Source organism: Plecotus auritus (assembly GCF_963455305.1).
Source record: "Plecotus auritus genome assembly, chromosome: 13".
Lineage (NCBI taxonomy): Eukaryota > Metazoa > Chordata > Mammalia > Chiroptera > Vespertilionidae > Plecotus > Plecotus auritus.
In genome coordinates, this window is record NC_137779.1 from 26,988,229 (window position 1) to 27,009,282 (window position 21,054).

Sequence of the window (21,054 nt, forward strand, 5' to 3'; positions counted from 1 at the left end):
GCAGCCACTTCTGTGGGCTCCTTTAATTAGGAGAAATTAAGCGAGGCTGCTACATATTTTGAGAATAACACTATTTAAACTTAGGCAGCCCTAACCACTAACTTAACCGCTGAATTCTCGCTGCTACATGTCTCCGAAATAGATCAGCATAATCTTAACTAGGACTTAACATGCATCATCTTCGTTCCGGAGCTCAGAACCAGCAGCCCCCAGGAGCCTTCGGAGGCTTAATGACTTTAATTATGGCGAGAAATACCTTCCCCCGGTGGGCGGGGTGCGGCCGGCCGGGCCGGGTCAGGGAAGGCCGGATGGGAGCCCGCCCCCAAAGACCGCCCCACTGGGTGGGGAAGGGACTGGGGGGCGGGGGGAAGTGGAGGGGGCGGGACCTTGGGGTGGGCGTGGAGAAGCCCGGCTGGAGGCGGGGAAGGGGAGGAGGGACCCTGGGGGGAGGCCGCGAGGGCCTCCCAGTTCTGAGCCGTGTTTGTGGCTTCAGCGCTTTGATCTTCTGCCAGGGAAACCTGGAAGGTCAGGCCGGGCTGCAGCCAAGCCCCGGAGCGAGGAGCCAGTGGAGCGGACAGGACTGCACCACCCACCCTCCCCCTGCACCCACCTCCTTTCACCCGCCCCCCAAAGTGAAACCGCCTGGCCACCCAGCAAACCCCCTCCCCCACGCCCCCCTCCCCTTCTTCTGCAACTGTTGGTGTGTTGATCCCCTTTAGGCAGCGGATTAGAAAGTGAACTAAGCAAATGCCCTGCAACTCTGGTAGAAAAGAAACCTGGGTATTTTTTAAGCTGAGTGCACCCCCGCCCTCCAGATCCCTCCAGAGTGGCAGGTGGTTCCCCTGTGGTGTGTGTGTGTTAGGGTCCTTCCCCTCCCATGTTCTTCTGACACCCGCTCCCTTCTGGGCACCAGGGTTTTCTCCCCGGTTACCCATGTGCTATGGTGTGTGACCTCATTTCCTTTGGAATGGAAGGTTTCTGTAGGAAAACAGGGCTTGGGTGAGAGGGGCCTTACAAGCCCCTGTCCCTGGCAGGAGAGCTCCCTGTCATGCAGTGACTCATGCTTCAGGGAACAGCAGCTGACCAGAAAGATCAAGAGGCTGGTGCCTGGGTGGTCACTACCAAGTGAAGAAGAAGGGAGTGGAGGAAAGGAAAAAGTGAGGAGGGGAGGTTTGAAATCCACTTAGTGGCCTCCACGGAGAGGGGCATAAAGGGACCCTGTGAGTCCCCACTGTTTGGACTCCGGGAGGACCCGCCAAGAGGGACCGATGGGCATCAGACGTGGCCAGTCTGTGGGACTGGCTGGTTGGTCCCCGTTGGTGTTCACAGCCCCTTCGCCCTCCCTGACCACAGGAGCAGGCCCTGCCGCAATGGCAGCATAAGCAGCGCTGGTTACTGGCGCCCTGCATTCCTGGCAACGATGTGTAGGAGGCGCAGGCCTTAGGTGGATGTGCCGCTCAAGCCCGTGCTGTGGTTTCTTTGCCCCACACCATTGAGTTTGGGGGTGAGAATCTGCCCCCAGTTCTCCCAAAAAGCCACGCTCCAGATCCTCACACCAGCTGGGGAAGGCCGGCCAGTGTGCAGGCCATCTTTCTCAGGTTGACCCCATCAGTCTTTAGGTCTTCACCTCAGTGATAATGGAAGGGAAGAAAAAAATGCCGCATCTCATGCCATTGGTGCCATTCGTTCCTGGGCTGTGCCCCGGGGTTGGTCATTTTGTCGGCTTCCCTTTGGTGAGACTTCTAAAGGGGTCTGCATTCCTCCCTCCGGAGAGTGTCGGGAACAAACGCTGCAAGTGCACAGACTTGTTTTCTAAGAGCTTTGACATCTAAGATGTGCTCACACAGAGGCCTGCGGCCTGATAAAGATCCACCACCAGGCCGAGCCATTTTTAGTGGCTGGGGGCAAAGTTGCTTGGAGACAGTGACATCTGCATTAGAACCAACCACCAATCAAAGGCCCAGCAGCACACACTCTGGCAGAAGACCTGCACTGGTAATGAGAAAGCAGATCCTGAACATCCGAAATGCAGGCAATGTTGAGTTCCAAGAAGACCTGGTAGAGAACGGGCTTTCTCAATTTCAGAGTCAAAGGAGACCAGGTGGCCAGGAGGGATAGTCTGAGCTTAGAGTCCAGGGCCCAGGGTATTTGACGCTAACCCCGAGGGCAAAAGGCTGATCCTTTTTAGGTTAATCAACAAACATTTCTTGGCCTTTTACCCTGTGGCAGGCCCTTTGCTGGGTGCTGGGGATTCAGCAGGAAAGAAGTCTGACACATCGGCTGCCCCGTAGTGAGAGAGGAACTTTGAAGTCAACAATTACAATGTGATGTCATAAGAGCCGCAGTGGTGGGGCACATAGTCAGGCCACAGGCGCTATAACCGTGCAGAGGGAATAAGACCTGAACCAGGTGAGAGGAGAGGTAAAGGTAGCCAGTGCTGGTGTGGGGTCGGTAGTGTGTTCCTCAGTGGAAAGGAGGCAGGAGGTCGGAGAACTCATAGACGCTCAGCCTAGTTAGATTGGGAGCTGGAGTGTTTGAGTTTGTGAGAAGCAGTGGCTAGGTTACATCTTATCCTAAGAGTAGTGCAGCGTCATTCAAGGAGCGCGGTACCGGTCAGATCAGTGACTTAGAAAGGACCCTCTGTCGCTGAGTGGAGACCATACTGGGGAGCAGGCGGGGTGGGCTAGGGAAACCGCCAAGGGAGGATGTTGTGAGTCACCTGAAAAGTGTGGTGTCCAAGACAGGTGGCAGCAGTGGGGATGGAAAAGCAGTGGATGGATTTGGAAGATTGAATCAGCAAAACATGGTAAGCAGTTGAGTGTAGGGGTGAGGGCAAAGGGCTTTGGTTTGACCTGCCCCACTCCATCCTCGGGAGGGGGACAGTTCCCTGAGGAAGGAGTCCAGCTTGTAGGAAGGTAAGGATTGGATGAAGGGTAGACCCATTGCCAGACCCCATGCATCCATAGCAGCCTGAGCAAGACATGACCCATACGTGTCTTGGGGAGCCAAGCTGAAGCAAAATGCTGATGCCAAGTCATAGGAACCAAGCCCTGGGACTCTGGCGCCATCTTGGATTCTCCACAATCATGGTTTCTGCCACCTTGGGTCACACTGTCAGAAGTATGTCAAACGAGAGCCACAAGTGAACTGGTTGGATAAGAAGGGGAGAGACTTTTCAGCGCACTCATTGCTAAACAAGACCTCTCCCTGCAGGACAGCAGCAGGGGTGTGTGTAATACAGACACTTCTAGAAGGTCCTGGCTTGTATTTTTCCTGGGGTGCCTGGCATACAGTTGGCCCTCTTAAATACTTGGCAGATTGAACTGTATAGTTGAGTGTTTCCATAACAATAACCATCTTATTCAAATTGTATATATTCTTTATACATTGTTTTCCAGATCAAAATGTAGGTCTCTGTCACATCTCTGTCTTTCCTACCTGTGAGTTACAGCAAGGGAGGGATTGGGGGATGATACTTCTCTAACTTCAGTGTACCATGCAGCACATGCATTGGGGTCCCAAAACGTCTCCCATGGGGGGAAGGGTATTGACAGGAGTTGCTGTTAAAAGCATTATGTCCCCCGAAATTGGGGATGCCAGGTAGAAAGAGCCTCTCGGGTACCAGTGTGCTCTGTGTCAGGGATAACAATTCGAGAATATTCAGCATTTCTCGAAGGACACTGACCAGGAAAACCTGTCATCCCCCGATCGTACTTGAGGAAAAGCTCCTGTAGAGATGTGGGCTAAGGGACCCCATGGCTGTAATATCTTCCTCATTTGCCCATGGACCGAAGCTCTCAGACTGTTCCTGTGACCCCCTGGCCTTTTCAGACAGGTCTGCCACCCTGCTGCTCCCTGCCGAACGTATCCCCAGGGCCTAGCACACACAGTAACTGGTTAATTACTACCGTTACATAAATTCATAAGTGGCTCTACACATAGAATTAAACTCCATTCCCACCTACTGTGTTAATTGGCTTAGGGTAGAGAATCCCAGGGCAACCTGCTTTGTTAGCCTTTATGGGGCACACGGACTGGTCAGTAAGAGCTCCCTCCTGACTCCATTAGACCCGGAGGGCAGGTTAGCCTAGCACCAAGGTGAGGCATTCAAGATGTCTATGCCCTTTGACTTGAGCAAGACCTCTTGTGGCTATTTATTTTAAGGACGGATGCCACCAGAAGGTAAGTCTGAGAATAGAAATACAGCGCTGTTTATACTAGTGAACAGTTAGACTGGTCACCAAAGCAGTACTGCATGATGGAGTTACCTTTACCTTTTCTTGGACCAAATCATCCACTCCTGTCTTTCCTTTGTACCATTCCGTCAAATAAAGTCATTTGGTACAAAAGAAAAAAGAAGTTAGAAATCCTCTAATGCCTTCAGAAGGAAAGTCTTAAACTCTGGTACAACCATATAATGGAGTAATATGTGTAGCTGGTAAGAAGAATGAACATTTTTCTACATCAATACTGTTGAATAAATTGTTACCTGAAGGGGGGGAATAGAGTACAGAACAGTATATACATTCAATTTATATTTAAGTGTTATTTTGCTATGTGAGTATATACGTAGGCATTTTATTCCTGCTAATGTATGGCTTTTAAAACAAACATGGAAGGATATAAGCCACACTGTTATAAAATTAGGATAGCCCCGATCGGCTTTCTCAGTGGTTAGAGCATCGGACTGCACACTGAAGAGTTGAGGTTTGGATTCCTGGTCAAGGGCACATACCTCAGTTGCAGGTTCGATCCTCAGTCCTGGTTAGGGCTCGTGTGGGAGGCAACCAATTGATGTCTCTTTTGCATCGATGTTTCTCTCTCTCTCTCTCTCTCTCTCTCTCTCTCTCTCTCTCTCTCTCTCTCTCTCCCCCCCCCCCCCACCCCTTCCACTCTCCCCCGCCTCCTTCCCTCCCTCCCTTCTACTCTAAAAAAGCAATGGAAAAAATTATCCTCCAGTGAGGGTTTTTTTTAGTTAAATTTTTAAAAACGAGGATATAGGGTGAAGATTTTTCTGCCTTTACTTTCAGAATCACAGTAAGTCCTCATTTAATGCCATCCGTAGGGAACTGGAAACTGCGACGTTAAGCCGAACAGCAGATAGCAAAACCAATAGGACCACAGGCTAACGGATATAAACAAGAGTGAAGTTCCTGCGGCCCATTCCTGGTCACAGAAACGCCACCCAGCTTCTAAAGGAAGACCTAAAATATTTCTAATAGCAAACGTGGACATAAACATTTAAGAATGTTGAATAAAAAAATTCTTTTCCAACCCACTTATTCCAGTTCAGGGTTGCAGGTGGCCAGAGCCTGCTCAGGGCCCAAGGTGGGGGGAACCCACCCTGGACAGGACACCATGCATTGCAGGGCGCACACACACACTCACATTGTAGACACGCCACTTCACCTCATGTGCACGTCTTTGGGATGTGGGAGGAAACTGGAGTCCCCGAGAAAACTCACCAGACGTGGGGAGAACATGCAAACTCCGCACAGTGGCCCCAGCTGGTAATCAATGTTTTGTGGGGTTTTTTCCCTCATCAACGTTAGAACAAAATGAAGTTATTCAAGGACCTGCTGTATTAAAATGTTCATGTCAAGCACATATTACTTTTGTAAGTAGCAAAAACACTAAAGGTGGTCATAGTTTGGCAGGAAATGCATCACAGAAAGTGGTAAGCAGTGGTGAGAGCTGTTTTGACTAAAGAGAAGTACTTGTCAGTCTTAGGGGAGGGGTCACACATGAACTTGACCTTGAATTAGTAGGATAGGTATGATCAGCTTATACTTCACTCTGGGTTATCTTTCTGCGTGTGAAGTATCGTGCAGAATTACTAACAAACTGACTTCCCTCTCCCAGCCAACTTACCAACAGGTCCGTTTACCCAGAAGTTAAATCTCCTGATAAACTTGTCTCATATTGTCGGTGCCATCCTATCTTGTCATTACTGCAGATAAATTGAGTTATGTGGGTTTGTACGGAGGGGCATTAAAATCCTATGTGGATTATATTCAGATTCTTAGTCCTCTTCATCTTCTTTGGCCCTGGACCTCCACCCTAAGGAAATTGAAAATGTAAGCCAAGATTTATTTAATGTAGCGTTAATTATAATAAAAATCTGGAAAAGCTCACATATCTAAAACACGAGTAAGTAGATTTAATGTGAAGGGATATATCACAGCCTTTAAAATATTTACAATGAATTTTTAATAACCTGTTGGAAGCTTATGATAAGTACAAAAAAACCAACAACAACCAAAATTGTATTCAATAGAGGGGGGAAAAAAGAATCTGCTTGGAGCCCCTATATGTCAGAACTTCCTGTGAGAGGTTGAAGGCACGTCTTCATATCAGCAGTTACCTCCATCTTCCTTGGTTTCCCCAGGGTCAGAGTTTGGGACAAAGGACATTTTAGGTAATCTCTTGGGTTATTGCCTATTAAGGTGGTATTTTGTCAAAATTTTCTTACAATAAAGATTAGGCACTGGGGCCAACATATTCAGTGCCTGACCAAGAAACAGGTAACAGGTGAAAAATGGAGTGTGTGCCCAGGGCCTCTGAGGAGTGCGTATAGCGTGGGACCAAACCTAAAGCCAAGTCTCAGGAGACCGAGAGAGTGCCAGATCCATTCCTGATTGGAATTCCGGAATTTAATTGACACTAATTTAGTCTCTAGACTTAAGTTTTCCCGTCCACAAGGTGGTAACGGGAATATTCTCAGCAGAATGCCCCATTCACATCTGGAAATTTAAGAATCAGCCAGCCCAGCCAGTGTTGCTCAGTGGTTGAGCGTCAACTCATGAACCAGGAGGTGATGGTTCAGTCCCCAATCAGGGCACATGCCTGGGTTGTGGGCTCAGTCCCTGGTGGGGACGTGCAGGAGACAGCCAGTCAGTGTTTTACTCTCATTGATGTTTCTATCTATCTATCCCTCTTCCTTCCTCTCTCTAAAATCAATAAAAACCTATTTTTTAAAAAGAATCAGATGGATAGAAGCACTTCCTTAGGGGAAAGCCACATCCACATTCAGGGAGCAGTAACCCAAGAGTGTGGTCCCGGGAGGCTTTCTTCCGTTTCAAACAAACACGCATTGAGTATCTGTAGGAGCCTTGCATGGCAGGAAGTGCCAAGCGCAGTAGGACCCTGTGCTCCAGGGCTTGGAATGGTGTACTTGACAAACCTCCCGTGTGCAGATGTTTGCACTTCTGATACTTGTCTCAGTGGCGATGGGCATTGTCTAGCCTCGGGTCTTGCAGGCCGGGAAAGGTAAATAGAGAACCTTGACAACCTTTTATTCCACGTTCTGCCGCTGGGCTTCTGGTCAACCTGCTGGCTGGTGTGGACCTGCCCTGCCTGATCAAAGCAGCAAAGCTGATGAAAGATGCGAAAAATACCTGTGTGGGTGGGGTCGAGGGGAAGGGCATGCAGAGGTCAGCAAGGCAAGGCAAGGCCTTTGGCTGCTCCTGGGAGGACTTGCCGAGACTTCCCACCTGTTTCCTGCTATTCACACCCTTCTCATGCTCTTCTTTCCATTCCCTTCTGTGCACAGTCCAGGGTAACTGCCCTCTGCTGCCGCAGCCCAGTTCACCAGTGACCTTCGCCTGGCGGCATCCACCAGGGCATCTTGCCCATCCTGTCTTTGAAACAGCCTTATCTTGAGAATTTTGGATGTTGTAAAGATAGGGTTTCTGGCCATCAACATCTCCCAACTATGGTTTCGATTGGTTTTAAAATAGTCTAACCCAGCTGGACTAGGTAAAATGGTAAACGGTCTAAGATTAGGAAGGTTGCTTTAAGGAATATGTGTCATCAATCACACAGAAAACGCGGCGAGGGGGGAAGTGTGACCAAGCAGTGTCCTGTGTTTTTAAATTTGCTTTGTGAATAGTACAATAAATGTGTCGTCTTCTCAATAGGGATTATTTGTGGCCTCTCTTAAATCCTGAGCCGGTTCCTAACTGGCAAGTTCCCCAGTAGGACCCTGCTCAGTCCTGGTATATGCAGGAAACAGGCCTAATTTAAAAGCAGCTTACATTAAACATGACTTTTAAAGTTAAGTCAACTGTGAGAATTATCATTTTTCTCAAACTAAATATTTGTGCTCGGATCCCGTGCATGAGCCTGGTTGTTTCTGAGGTTAAGCTATAAATGGGATTTAAGCACCTTAATAGTGACCGGCTCTCTTCAAAGTAGAAACCAGGAGCCTGGCCAACCCTCCTAGATTATGTTGAAAATGTCTTTTTAAAAGTGCCTGCCCGAGTGGGTCATTGCCTCACCTCCAAAGCCCCGAGACGGCCACGCTCTTGTGGCGCAGGGCCGCCTGAAAGCCTCCCGTGTCCCCAGTCTTGCAGGCTTTCGCCCACAGCCATTAGCCTCTCCAGGTGCGCCAGCATCAAAGCGGGGGGTGCTGGGTGCTCCTGTTCAAGATGCTTCTGAAGGCTCATTCCCCTCAGGTGCTGTTTGATGTGTTTGATCGTGGAATGAAAGCCAAGTACAGGAATGAGAGGTCCTGTTTATTACCTCGTATTCCGTGCTGTTCCTCGAGGCGCTTCGACATCTTGGGAGCGTGTGAAAGACTGGGACACCGCCTGAGCAGAAGACACAAGCACTGACTTACTTGGGGTCCAAGGGCTGTTGGCCTCAGGCAAAGGAGTCTGTGCCATCATGCCCTCTCCTGCTGGAGGCAGGTGATAGGACAACTCCAGCTCTTTCCCCGTTGCTCTGGACAGTCAGTTGAGTGTCCAAGATTGGAACTGGGCCCTAGCTGGTGTGGCTCAGTGGATAGGGCATCGGCCTGCAGACGGAAGGGTTTCTGGTTCGATTTCGGTCAAGGGCACATGCCCGGGTTGTGGGTTCAATCTCTAGTAGAGCCAGGAATAGCTCCTTAAGGGTCACTCCTGACTGCAGCGGGGTGGTGATGAGATGGGGTGGGGTGGACAAGTGGCAGAGGAGACTCGATGCATTGAAATACACTGAGTCTCAGATCAACAGGAAAGAGTCCCGAGCAGAACTCGGACAGCTTCGGCAGCACAGCACCCAGAGTGCTCGAGCTTGTGAAGTTGCAGGGGACTTGGCAGTAACCCTGAGGGTTTCCCTGTCCTGCTTGTTCAATACAAAGCACAGGGAATGGACTAGTTCCGAAAAGGTGGGATAAGTCTGCCCTCTAGTGGGCTGCTAGAGCCATTGGGCTAGCCACCTCATCCAGTGAGGTCCAGGGTTGCTTTCTTACGCTGCAACTATATAGGGTGATTATTCTTTTTGTTTGTTTGTTTTTAATTTATTAAAACAAAACTTTAATAAATTAAAATTTGGAGATTTTGGAGAGAGGGAGAGCAACATTGATTTAGTGTTCCACCTATTTATGCATTCATTGGTTGATTCTTATATGTGCCCTGAATCTTATAGGAGGTTTTGGTCCTTCCACGCCCCCCTGCCCCCATGTTAGAGGTTGTCTTACTACCCTAACAAGATTCAGATTCCTAAATGCAGAGAGGATGTTTTATGTCTTTTTCTTCTATAGCTTCTACCCATTGTCCACTTAGCTGGACATAAAATTAAAAGCTACATTGGGATGAAAAGGAATCCTTTTTCCAAAAAAAAGAACCTCAGCACTTCTCATTTGTTCCTAAAACATTCTAATCACATCTCTCTGATCAATAGTTTCCCAAGTAGTTAAGTCATCAGAATCCCTCAGAAAACTTTTAGAGCTGTTTCCTGGGCCTTCCTCCAGCCCAGCTGAATCAGTCTCTGTGGTTTGAGCCAGGAAATCTGCTTTACAAACTTCCCAAGTGGTTTTTGATGTGCAGCCAGGTTTGGCAGCCAACTGCTCTAAATCCCCATTTACAACGATTTCTCGTAGCTTTTCACTCTGACGGCGTCTCCAAAGGTCTTCGGCCGGTGTCGGTTATTAAAATGGACCATTTTGAGACGCCTTCAGAAATACTCCGTACGCTGCCCCAGCTGCCGTGCCGGCTGACCTGGGAAGAGAGAAGGACCACAAGAGAGGGACCAAAGGCATTTGCTTTGGTTGCCAGTGGCTCTGTGCTCACAGCAGAGAACACTGAAACCAGTACCTTTATGCTGACGGGGCAGGCCGTTGGTCGGCAGTCTATTTTTCACGTTTAGGTTGGATAGGGAGACAAAGGTCGATTGAGTACCCCGTTTTTCATCTTCACCCAGTCTAACGCATCTTGTTCGCAAGGTAGGTGGCATTGCCCCTGTATATACAGAGAGGAAAGGTCAGAGGCCCAGAATGCCAACCTGCTCTGTTTCCTTCTGCCAGGCCAAGCGCGCGGTGCAGCGGGGAGCCACTGCGGTCATCTTCGATGTGTCTGAGAACCCAGAGGCCATCGACCAGGTAACTCCTCGGACCCTGCCAGCACTGCACCCTCCCGAGCGAAGCACCGCCTTCGGGTAGCTTGGCTTGTCAGTCATGTAGCCTCATCTTGGGCCTTGGCATTGCCTGCTGATGTTAGCTCTCCGTGCCTGGACATCATACTCAAGGCAAGACTATGGAGAGGGCTTAAGAACCAGGAAAGTTTGGATTTAGGGGACATTTCCCAAGACCCTCTGGGCCTTCAGTCTGCCCGGTCCGGCCTAGAACAAGCCTCATCCTCAGCCTTGCCGTCTGGGAGCTCCAAGGCAGTAATGCTTGAGGAGTTGAGTGATTTCCAAACGGGTATTTCGTATTCTTTTCCTCCAGCCTTTCTCTCTCTCTCTCTCTCTCTCTCTCTCTCTCTCTCTCTCTCTCTCTCTCTCTCTCTCTCGCCTGCTTCTTACAGTAAGCACGTCTTCTAACCAGGAGCGTCTCTTCTTTCTTAGCTAAACCAGGGCCAGGAAGACCCACTCAAGAGGCCAGTGGTGTACGTGAAGGGCGCAGATGCCATCAAGCTGATGAACATCGTCAACAAGCAGAAAGTGGCTCGAGCAAGGATTCAGCACCGGCCCCCTCGAGTGAGCCTCCACCCCAGCCACCACGCCCGGCCCCTTCTCTGCTGCCACCTGAGCCTTTATTCCCTTTAGGCTTTGGGCTCTTATTCCTGTCTTCTTTCTGATCAAATGCTGATGCACCCCGGGTTCCTACAGAGTAACGGCTGCATGCTTCTTTAGAGGGGGTTGGGAAAGCCCTACCAGAAATAGCCGAATTGTGCCAGGATCTGGCTGGTCTCTTCCACCCAGTATTCCCTCTTGGGAAACTCTTCTCTCTCTTCTGTCCCATCTCCCTCTGAAAGGCTGACTGAGGAGGATTGAAGGGGAGAAATACTCAGCACTGAGCTTCCCACGTCTCCTTCTTCCGTGTGACCTAGACTAGAGGGAAAAGCCCGTGCTTCCTTCTTCCATGGGGCCAGTAGCATTGTTAAACCCCTATGGGAAGTTAGCTGTCAACTGGGATTGAAGTTCATGACTTGTAGGTGGTTAATGAATAGTATTTAAGGCTTCCCTTAAGGGTGTTGACACTGCTGACCATTAACTCTTGTCTGGCATCTTCTGCCTAAACTTCTGAAGATTCTAAGGACCTGGGACAGGTGCCCCATATCTGGTTTATTTCCTTCTCGCAAATATTGGGATATTCACTCCAGGAGGGTTCTTTTCCATGCACATCATATCTGGATACCTGCAGCATTCAATTAGCAAAACTCTATTCCTATTGGCTAAAGGCATGTCCTAGATAAGGTGACTTCAAAGTCTTAGGAGGCAGTGAGACGTGAGGAAAAGGTAAGAACTAAAACTAGAGGGAGTTTGCAGAAGAGCTGACATGCTGGCTTCTTTTTTAAAGGAAAAAAGAGCACTTTGGTAAATATGACTCATTGTAGTGGAAGCTGATATTTGTGGAAGCAGCGTACAATTTTCTGAGTTGTTGTAAACCATTAATTATATGGTTAGTAATCACTGTTCCCTCAAAACATGACACTCATTCCTTTGTCCCAAAAATGTGATATTTGTGTTTATTTGGAAGGGCCTCTCCTACTGGTTATAGCGAACTTTGCACTATTCCACTGGGAGCTAGGCTTTCTGAACTGTTAGGAGACCTGGCTGAGACCGCGGCAGGCCTCCCCCTGGCGACACTGGAGGGTACTACTGGGCCTGAATAGCACCCGGTGTGCATGTTAGCAGAACCCCAGGTGTTCCCTGCAAATGGGGGGGGGGGAGTGCACCCCCGTTGCCCCATCCTTATTCCGACTTGAGCCAACACAGCCCGTGCGCCGAACCTCAGGCTGAAGAGAGCGATGACTCACTGTGTCCGTGTTCTGTTCCAGCAACCCACGGAGTACTTCGACATGGGGATTTTCCTGGCTTTCTTTGTCGTGGTCTCCTTGGTCTGCCTCATCCTCCTTGTCAAAATCAAGCTGAAACAGCGACGCAGTCAGGTAATGCCTCAGACCAGCCCGTGCACATGGATGCCAGCTGCCCTGCCTGTTCCCAGGGGCCTGGAAATAGCAAAGACAGAAAAGCTAGAGCAAAGCTCACAGCCCTGTGTCTTCTCTGTTCTCAAAGGGCCCGGTCCTGCAAAGGCCGAGCATTAGGGGTGTTGCCAGCCCAGGCATTTTCCCAAAGAAATGTTTAAATGTTCATGTGGAACCCAGAGCCTTGACCTGGGCACCAGCAGCAGCAATATCACCCGGGAGCTTGGTAGAAATGCAGGATCTCAGGCCCCGCCTCAGACCTGCTGCATCTAAGTCGCATCTACCTCGCTTTCCGGGTGATTCTCAATAAACAGAGTAGGCGCTCTGGTGCCCCAGCTGGCACATGGCTGTGTAGGAAGGATTTGGGGATGGAAGGTGATGAGAGGCTAAGCGGGAATCTTGACTCTCAAATGGGTAGCAGCGTGCTGTCTCGGGCGAGCGATGGGGGACCTTGGCAGGCAATCTGTTGAGAGGACCATTGCCAAGTTCTCAGTAGAACAGTGGCTGGTGTTTGCCGAGCACGTCTGATTTACCAAGCGCTGAGCCCTCACGCACACTGTCTCATTTGCCCTCAGAACTTCCTTCAGGGTAAAGAGGAGGAACCCTGGCACAGAGCAGGGTCTGGCAGAGTTGGCCAAGCCCTTGAAGTAGACCTCTGCGGGTCCTTCTGCGGGGAGAAGCCTGGGTTGCTGTCTTGGACACTCAGGAGCCTGGCATATGTGGGCTGTGGCCATCTGAATTTTTAGTGATTTCCCAAAAGTCTGCTCTGGCCTGATGGAGACTAGCATTTCCCTATCCTGGTTTATCAAGCGCCGAGGCCCTGAGGGTGACTCCCACCGTTCGTACGTGCCAGACCCTAACACGGGTCACCCTCTGCCATGCAGAATTCCATGAACAGGCTGGCTGTGCAGGCGCTGGAGAAGATGGAAACCAGGAAGTTCAACTCCAAGAACAAGGGGCGCCGGGAGGGGAGCTGTGGAGCCCTGGACACGCTCAGCAGCAGCTCAACGTCCGACTGTGCCATCTGCCTTGAGAAGTACATCGACGGAGAGGTAAGGGCAGAGGCTGGGCCCAAGGGGATGGGGTCGATAGGTCAACAGAGGAGCACAGGACTTAAAAGGACAGGGTCCTCTATCTTTTCCCACAGCTTTGCAGGAGCAGAAGGGCTTCAAGGTCTAGGTCTCAAGGGGATGGCCTGAAATTGCTATTTGCCCCTGGAAGGGGGTGGCCACGGACAGAGGCACTCTCTCCAGAGAATCCCGCTGAATGTAGGTGATTTTGGAAGTTGATCAGAAATATGTGGGCGGCCAGCCCTGGCCGGTGTGGCTCAGTTGGTTGGAGCATCATCCTGTGTACCGGAAGGTCGCAGGTGTGATGCACGTGTGGGAGGCAACCTATCGATGTATCTTTTTCACATCGATGTTTCGCTCCCTCTCCCTTCCTCTCCCTCTAGAATCATTCTTTTTTTGTTGTTTTAAAGAAATATATGGGAGGCCAAGGAAATGTCTGGTTTTAAGAACATTCTCACATGTTGACTTAATTTTAGGATTGCTCTTCTGAAAATTCTGAGTCCTAACTGGATACATATCTCTCCTACAAAGCTGTGTGGAACATTTGGTATTTTTACTTAGAGAGACAAGGGATATGATGCCCCCTTTTCCCTTCTAGCTTTTTATTCTGAAAACTTCAGACGTTCAGAAAAGTTACGTGAATCACACAATGAGTCTCGTGTCGTTCACCTAGAATCGCCCATTGTTGATGTTCTGCCATGTTGGCTTAATCCCTCTCTAGACTGAGGCATACATGCCTACACACTGGGGGAGTGAACCACTTCAGAATTAGTTGCAGACACTTGACGTCCCTTTGATGAAAGTGTTCTATTGCTGTGTAGACTGTTGGATGAAAGAGGAGATTTTGCAGAGGCCTTTACATTACTCGAGTCTCGCATGGTCTCTAAGTGCAGGCTGCCTGGGTTCTAATCCTGGCCCAGGTGGGTTCTAGCTTTGTGATCTTGGGCAGATGACTTCATTCTCTATGCCTGCGCTGGTGACATGGGCCCAGGACCGACCTGCATTCCAGGCGATCACAAGGCTATGTGAGAAAATATAGGTAGAACTCTTGCCAAGGTCAAGCTCGGCGTTAGGTACTAGTTTGAATATTATTGTATCGTGCTTGGGCTCAGGAACTCCCGATGCGGTGGTGCCTCAGAAAAGCCCATCCCCTCTTCTCCACAAAGGCTGCTTTGTTATAAACCACGCGCCCCAGGGTGACTGTTCAGGATCCAGCAAAGGAGAGGACAGGAGAGCTCAGCTGCCCCACCTGTCAGTCACGAACCCAGGCTGCTTTCTGCACGTCCCCATTGGAGTGCTCGGAGGCAGCCACTGTCGCAGAGATGCAGAAGGACCCGGGGTGTAGCCAGCCCTCTCGTCACACCCCCGGGCTGCCCATCCGCAGTAGCACGTGGCTTTGGTCTTCCCTTGTGTTCGGCCTGCATGTGCCATCTTCCCGCGACCAGAAAGGAGCCTGCTTCTCTGAGCTTCTTCTCTTAACACGAAGGGCCATGGATGGGGCTAGCTGATGGCCCGTTTCCCTCTCCCTAAAACCCTCGCGTGGGCTCTGACTCCAGGAAAAGGGGCCCACCTGAAGCTAGAGATGGAAGGGGCTGGGAGGGAGCCCCGGGGAGCTGGGTTCCTTGGGGCCCACTGGGCTCCACAGGAAGAAGCACGTGCAGGGCTGACGGCAGAGCTGCCCCTAGCTGTCCCTGCCTTCAGGCTGTATGTCTCCCTCCCTTCCCAGGAGCTGCGGGTTATCCCCTGTACTCACCGCTTTCACAGGAAGTGCGTGGACCCATGGCTGCTGCAGCACCACACCTGCCCCCACTGTCGGCACAACATCATAGGTAATTGTCACCTGCCTCTGTCGTTGCTGAAGAGTCATTGCCTAGCAAGAGTGTGACACCTGCTGCAGGCTGGTGAGCGAGCAAAACCACCACAGCATGGCCATCTGGACTGGGAGGGGCGGGTGCCTCAGGTGGTGGAGGTTTCCAGGCCTCCAAACGCGTAGGTGAGCCTGGCATGAAGAATCGCCCTGAGGCTGAGTTTTGGCTTTCACACGAGCCCGCGTCCTGGCCTGTCCAGGCCTCAGGCCCGCACTCTCTTTAAAGGGGATGACCGGAGCGGTGCTTGCCTGTGCCCGGTACTGCGGAGTCGTTCCTGGGCCACAGGGATGGTGGCTGGGAGTGGCAGGGTCGCAAGGCTGCTGCTGTCACTGTGGTTTTGGGTGGTGGGCCTGGACCATAGGCTGCGCTCCAGGTGGCTCTTCGGCCATGAGGGATGGTGCCTGTCATCTCAGTAGCCCTGTTGCTCTCTGCAAACTCCTGTGGTGCCTTCGTTGGGCGGAGCAGTGGGGAGGTGGGGGATGAGCCCTGATGGGAGTTGACCGCCTTTCAGAGAAGCGGGTCATTCATTCTCTGCCAGCGAGGCCGAGTTCGGCGACAGCTTAGAGCAGGGCAGGGTCGTGAAATGGGCACCGTGGTATGTGACCAACGCCGCTGCTTCGGTCTTTGCCCTGATTTGTGTGTCCCTTTAGCCCTGCTGACTCTGTTTCCTCCTCCTCTCCCCAGAGCAAAAGGGAAACCCGAGCGCTGTTTGCGTGGAGACCAGCAACCTCGCACGCAGCCGGCAGCAGAGGGTGATCTTGCCGGTGCACTACCCCGGCCGCGTGCACAGGACCAACGCCATCCCAGCCTACCCCACGAGGACAAGCATGGACTCCCACGGGAACCCAGTCACCCTGCTGACCATGGACCGGCACGGGGAGCAGAGCCTCTATTCACCACAGACCCCCGCCTACATCCGAGGCTACCCACCCCTCCACCAGGACCACCCCCTGGCCCCTCACCGCTGTGGCCTGGAGCACCGAGCCTACTCACCAGCCCACCCCTTCCGCAGGCCCAAGTTCGGCGGCCGCAGCTTCTCCAAGGCAGCTTGCTTCTCCCAGTATGAGACCATGTACCAACACTACTACTTCCAGGGCCTCAGCTACCCCGAGCAGGAGGGCCAGGCCCCACCCAGCCTCGTTCCCAGGGGCCCGTCCCGTGCCTTCCCCCCGAGTGGCAGCGGCAGCCTGCGCTTCCCCACCGTGGTGCACATGGCCCCGCCCTCCCACCTGGAGAGTGGCAGCACGTCCAGCTTCAGCTGCTACCACGGCCACCGCTCCGTGTGCAGTGGCTACCTGGCCGACTGCCCCGGCAGCGACAGCAGCAGCAGCAGCTCCGGCCAGTGCCACTGCTCCTCCAGCGACTCGGTGGTGGACTGCACCGAGGTCAGCAATCAGGGCGTGTACGGGAGCTGCTCCACCTTCCGCAGCTCTCTCAGCAGCGACTATGACCCCTTCATCTATCGCAGCCGGAGCCCCTGTCGCGCCAGCGACGTGGGGGGCTCGGGCAGCTCAGGCCGGGGGCCTGTCGTGCACCTCGAGGGCTCCCCGCCACCCGAGGAGCTCCCAGCAGCCCACAGTCAAGGTGCTGGGCGGGGAGAGCCTTGGCCGGGCCCTGCCTCTCCCTCCGGGGACCAGCTGTCCACCTGCAGCCTGGAGATGAACTACAGCAGCAACTCCTCCCTGGAGCACAGGGGGCCCAACAGCTCTACCTCAGAAGTGGGGCTCGAGGCTTCTGGGGCCGCCCCAGACCTCAGGAGGACCTGGAAGGGGAGCCGGGAGGGGCCATCATGTGCCTGCTGCTGCGAGCCCCAGCCCTCCACACTGGAGCCCAGCGGGGGAGTGGCTGGGGGCAGCACCTTATTCCTGGGCGCCCCCCTCTGTGAGGGCTGTGGCCCCACAGGTGTGGAGTCACAGCCGGGGAGCTCCCAGGGCCTGTATGGCCTTCACCCAGACCATTTGCCCAGGACAGATGGGGTGAAATATGAGGGCCTGCCCTGCTGCTTCTATGAAGAGAAGCAGGTGGCCCACGGCAGCGGAGGGGGGAGCGGCTGCTACACTGAGGACTGCTCGGTGAGCGTGCAGTACACGCTTGCCCAAGAGCCCCCGCCCAGCTGCCACCCGGGGGCCCGGGACTTGAGCCAGCGCATCCCCATCATTCCAGAGGATGTGGACTGTGACTTGGGCCTGCCCTCGGACTGCCAAGGGACCCGTGGCCTCAGCCCCTGGGGTGGGATGCTGAGCCCCAACACCCTGCAGCCCCACAGGAGCCTGGGAGCAGCCCAGGAAGAAGAGCGGGTTCTGTGCTGCCAGCCCAGGGCACCACTGCCACCTGTCCGCCCCCCGGAGGAGGCAGGGGCCGCCAGGGCCAGCTTCCCCAGTGCCTCCCCGGACACTCAGGAGTCCAGCGCCACGGCCGCTGAGGCTGCAGGTGAGAGCAGGTGACAGCAGGCCAGAGTCGGGGTCCTCGTCTCTCCGCGGTCATTTTCTAAGGGGCTCCTTTTGTGCTGTTGACTTGAAACACCATCTGTGCCTGGTAACTTCCAGTGTGACTCCCCAACTCAGCCCTGCCCTGAGTGCCAGGCCATTGGGCCCTTTGCTCCCATGATTTCTCCCCCAGATGCCACACAAGCACCCTAACCTGTCAGGTCCACAGCAGCCCTCTCAAATTTCTCCTGCACCCCCTCCTCCAAGGTTCCCCACCCAAAACCCCAGCACCCTCTAACCCTGAGCCCGCCCTGCCCCTCACACTTGGGTCCTGGGCTTCTCAACCTGGGAGAATTGTCCAGAAAATTGAATTCCCAGAAAAATGAAACTTAGCGAAAGACATGTCAAATCCAAGTCCAGAATTCTTATTAGATTCAGCTGACATCATCGGATTGCTGTGAAGTTTCCAAACGTTCTGTCTCGGCAGTAAACAGGGCAGTCCAGCACCTTTGAGTGGTCTCCTGTCACAGGGCTTGCCTTCTCTTCCACCTGGGAGCCAAAGTGGTCTTTGGGTTTTTTGTGTGTGTTTTTTCTCCTTTTTTTAAAATATATTTTATTGGTTTTTTACAGAGAGGAAGGGAGAGGGATAGAGAGCTAGAAACATCGATGAGAGAGAAACATCGATCAGCTGCCTCCTGCACACCTCCCACTGGGGATGTGCCCGCAACCAAGGCACATGCCCCTGACCGGAATCGAACCCGGGACCCTTCAGTCCACAGGCCGATGCTCTATCCACTGAGCCAAACCGGCCTCGGCTTTCTCCTTTTTTATAAGTTTTTATTTTTTGAGAGAGAGAGAGAGAGAGAGGGAAACATCAATCTGTTGTTCCACTTATGCATTCATTGGTTGATAGTTGTGTGTGCTCTGACTGGAGATCAAACCTGCAGCCTTGGTGTATTGGAACGGTACTCTAACCAACGAAGCTACGGGCCAGGGCCAAAGTGGTCTTTTTTGAACATAAGTCTGTATTGACACTAGAAAACCCTGTAATGACTTACATGGCCTTTAGAATTTTGAAAATGTAACCCCCCTGTGGCCGCCATCCTGTTCCTCCAACATCCCTCCAGCTCATTCTAGCCTCCAGACCTCTCTGCTGCTGCTGCCCCAGATCTCAGTGTGAAGGACTCCCTCCAGCTACCTCTGAGGTTCTCTCACGCCCCGTTTCCTTTCCAGGTTATCACAACCTAAAATCACTGTGTTTTGAGGCCTGTAAGCTTCTGAGGGGGCGAGGGGGTGTCTTCTCCCTGCTCTCCCCAGTGCCTGCAACAGTGCCTGATGCACATCTTCTGAACGTTGTGTTTTCATGCTACCTAAGGGCTTCCAGAAGGTTCTATAGGTCCAGTTGAGGGAGACTGGCTCTCGAGGAGACACCTGTGCTTGGCACAGCATGAGGAGCTCTGCTTAAGCCCTTTACCAAAGCTGTGAGCTGTCACTTCTGAGAGCCTGCCACGCGGATGGGCACCCAAGTCCCTGTGGTCCCTGTGCATTGTGCCGAGGCCTGCGGTGCCGGCTCCCTCCCTACCGTCCCTCCCTAACGCTCTCCTCTCTCTCCCAGGACAGAGATCTCGCCCGGCAGACAGCGGCAGCACAGGAGCCTGAGCCCGGAAGGCACTCTGTGGAAATGGGAACTGTACGGAGACTCCAAACTCTGACTTCTTCAGAAAAAAAAAAATAATAATTTTTTTTTTATTTTATTTTTAGCTCTGACAAACACACAAAAGTGGTAATAAAGAGAGCCCTCCTTCTCAACCCAAAATGTGAGCCCCTTGGGGCAAGCCCCCCCACCCTCCCATTAACAAACCAACAGACAAAATTCTCCGAGTCTTTGCCTCTTTTGATAACATGTTATTCTGTTTTGTAAAGTGTGTGTGCTTGGGGTTCCGAGGTGTGTGGGATTGAGTTCTCGGCTTTTGTTTTTTAAGATATTTTATGTAAATGTAAAAAGTTATTTAAATATATATATTTTAAAGAACCCTAACCGCCAACTTTTGCTGAAAAAAAAAAAAAATCACTGCTGCGTTAATTGAACCACATCATGTGTAGATACTGTTGTCTCCTTGGAGGGAGCTCAGGCCTTTGAAAAGCTCAGGGCTACACCTGCCTTAGAAAATGAACCAGAAACTTGAAGTAAAGCTCGTCGATATGGGTACAAACTCTGAGGAACGATGCAATGCTGCCTCTTTCTCATGGCAAATCCCAATGTACAAATCGTCAGGTCTCCGAAGCCATATTCCTCCAGCCCACCCCTTGGGCAGCTGCTGGAAACGGCTGGGCCTGGGGTAGAAGGCCAGCAGCACTGGGGGGCGGGGCCAGGCCGTTGCTGCGGAAGCCCCAGGTGTGACAGGGATGATTCTGCCCAGTGTCCTCAGTCTGTCCCCTGGAATCATCCCGAGGGAAAGGGCAGAGTTCACAGTCATGATCTTGGGCTTCCTGCTACCAGCTGCAGAAATGGATCGACGGGGTGTGCGGGGACCAACACCCAGGAGGAACGTAGTTTGCGGCTTTGGTGTCTGCAGGGGCTGGGGACCGAGGATGCGATGCAGCTGCTGCATCCTTGGGCTGCCTTCCTGGGGGCGCGTGGCCAGGACCCCATCGGGGCTATACTAAGCTCTGAATGAGAGGGTTCCCATCCCATTTCCACACGGAAGTGCCGCTTCAGGGTTATTCAGCCCTCTGCTCGTGGCTGAAGTTGCTCATCTCGCCTGCACATGTCTACTATCCTTCCTACCTAATGCACTATTACCTATTGATTCTCCATGAGACAGAGAGAGAAAGAGACTATCAGATAGTTTAGACCCAAAGGGTAGGTTTTTGTATATTTTTCCAGCCTTTTTAGTAGTTGTTTTTTTTTTTTTTTTTTTTTTTTTAAAGAGGGAGGGAGAGCTTAAAAACCCAACCCATGTTTTAAAAGATGTTTCCATTATAAAGGGGAGAATCTGTTTGAAGCTGTTTCAGATCAGGGATCGATTGTCATCCTTTTTGTCCAATGTATTTCTTGTTCTCAAAACAAAACTATTTTTAGAAGAGACTAATCACATTAGCCCCGTGTTCACTAACTCTTCAGGTCACTCGCTTATTCAGCAGATAGTTGCTGCCACCTGAAAAGCTCCTTTGTGGAAATAGATACCCTGGGAGCTGGCCCCTATAGGTGGGGAAATGGAGGCTATCCTGGTTGCCAGGAGACCGTGATGACTCCTCTCCAGTAAGGCTCTAGGGTCTGCAG

General features: G+C 52.0%; 1 protein-coding gene across 2 annotated transcripts in view; it reads left to right on the forward strand.

Annotated features, from left to right (window-relative positions):
* Nucleotides 1–19,825, forward strand: part of ZNRF3 (zinc and ring finger 3) — a gene marked incomplete at its 5' end in the record, with an annotated part of 137,546 nt that extends 117,721 nt beyond the window's left edge. Inside the window, 7 exons of one of the 2 annotated variants that reach the window (XM_080650132.1) lie at nucleotides 10,286–10,360; nucleotides 10,825–10,956; nucleotides 12,261–12,371; nucleotides 13,292–13,459; nucleotides 15,204–15,306; nucleotides 16,030–17,775; nucleotides 19,387–19,825. In XM_080650132.1, the coding sequence (XP_080506258.1) occupies nucleotides 10,286–10,360; nucleotides 10,825–10,956; nucleotides 12,261–12,371; nucleotides 13,292–13,459; nucleotides 15,204–15,306; nucleotides 16,030–17,775; nucleotides 19,387–19,430 (2,379 nt within the window). In that variant the 3' untranslated portion in view covers nucleotides 19,431–19,825. The remainder of the gene's footprint in view (nucleotides 1–10,285; nucleotides 10,361–10,824; nucleotides 10,957–12,260; nucleotides 12,372–13,291; nucleotides 13,460–15,203; nucleotides 15,307–16,029; nucleotides 17,776–19,386) is intronic. The other variant, XM_080650133.1, reaches the window with a different exon arrangement.
* Nucleotides 19,826–21,054: the final 1,229 nt, after the last annotated feature.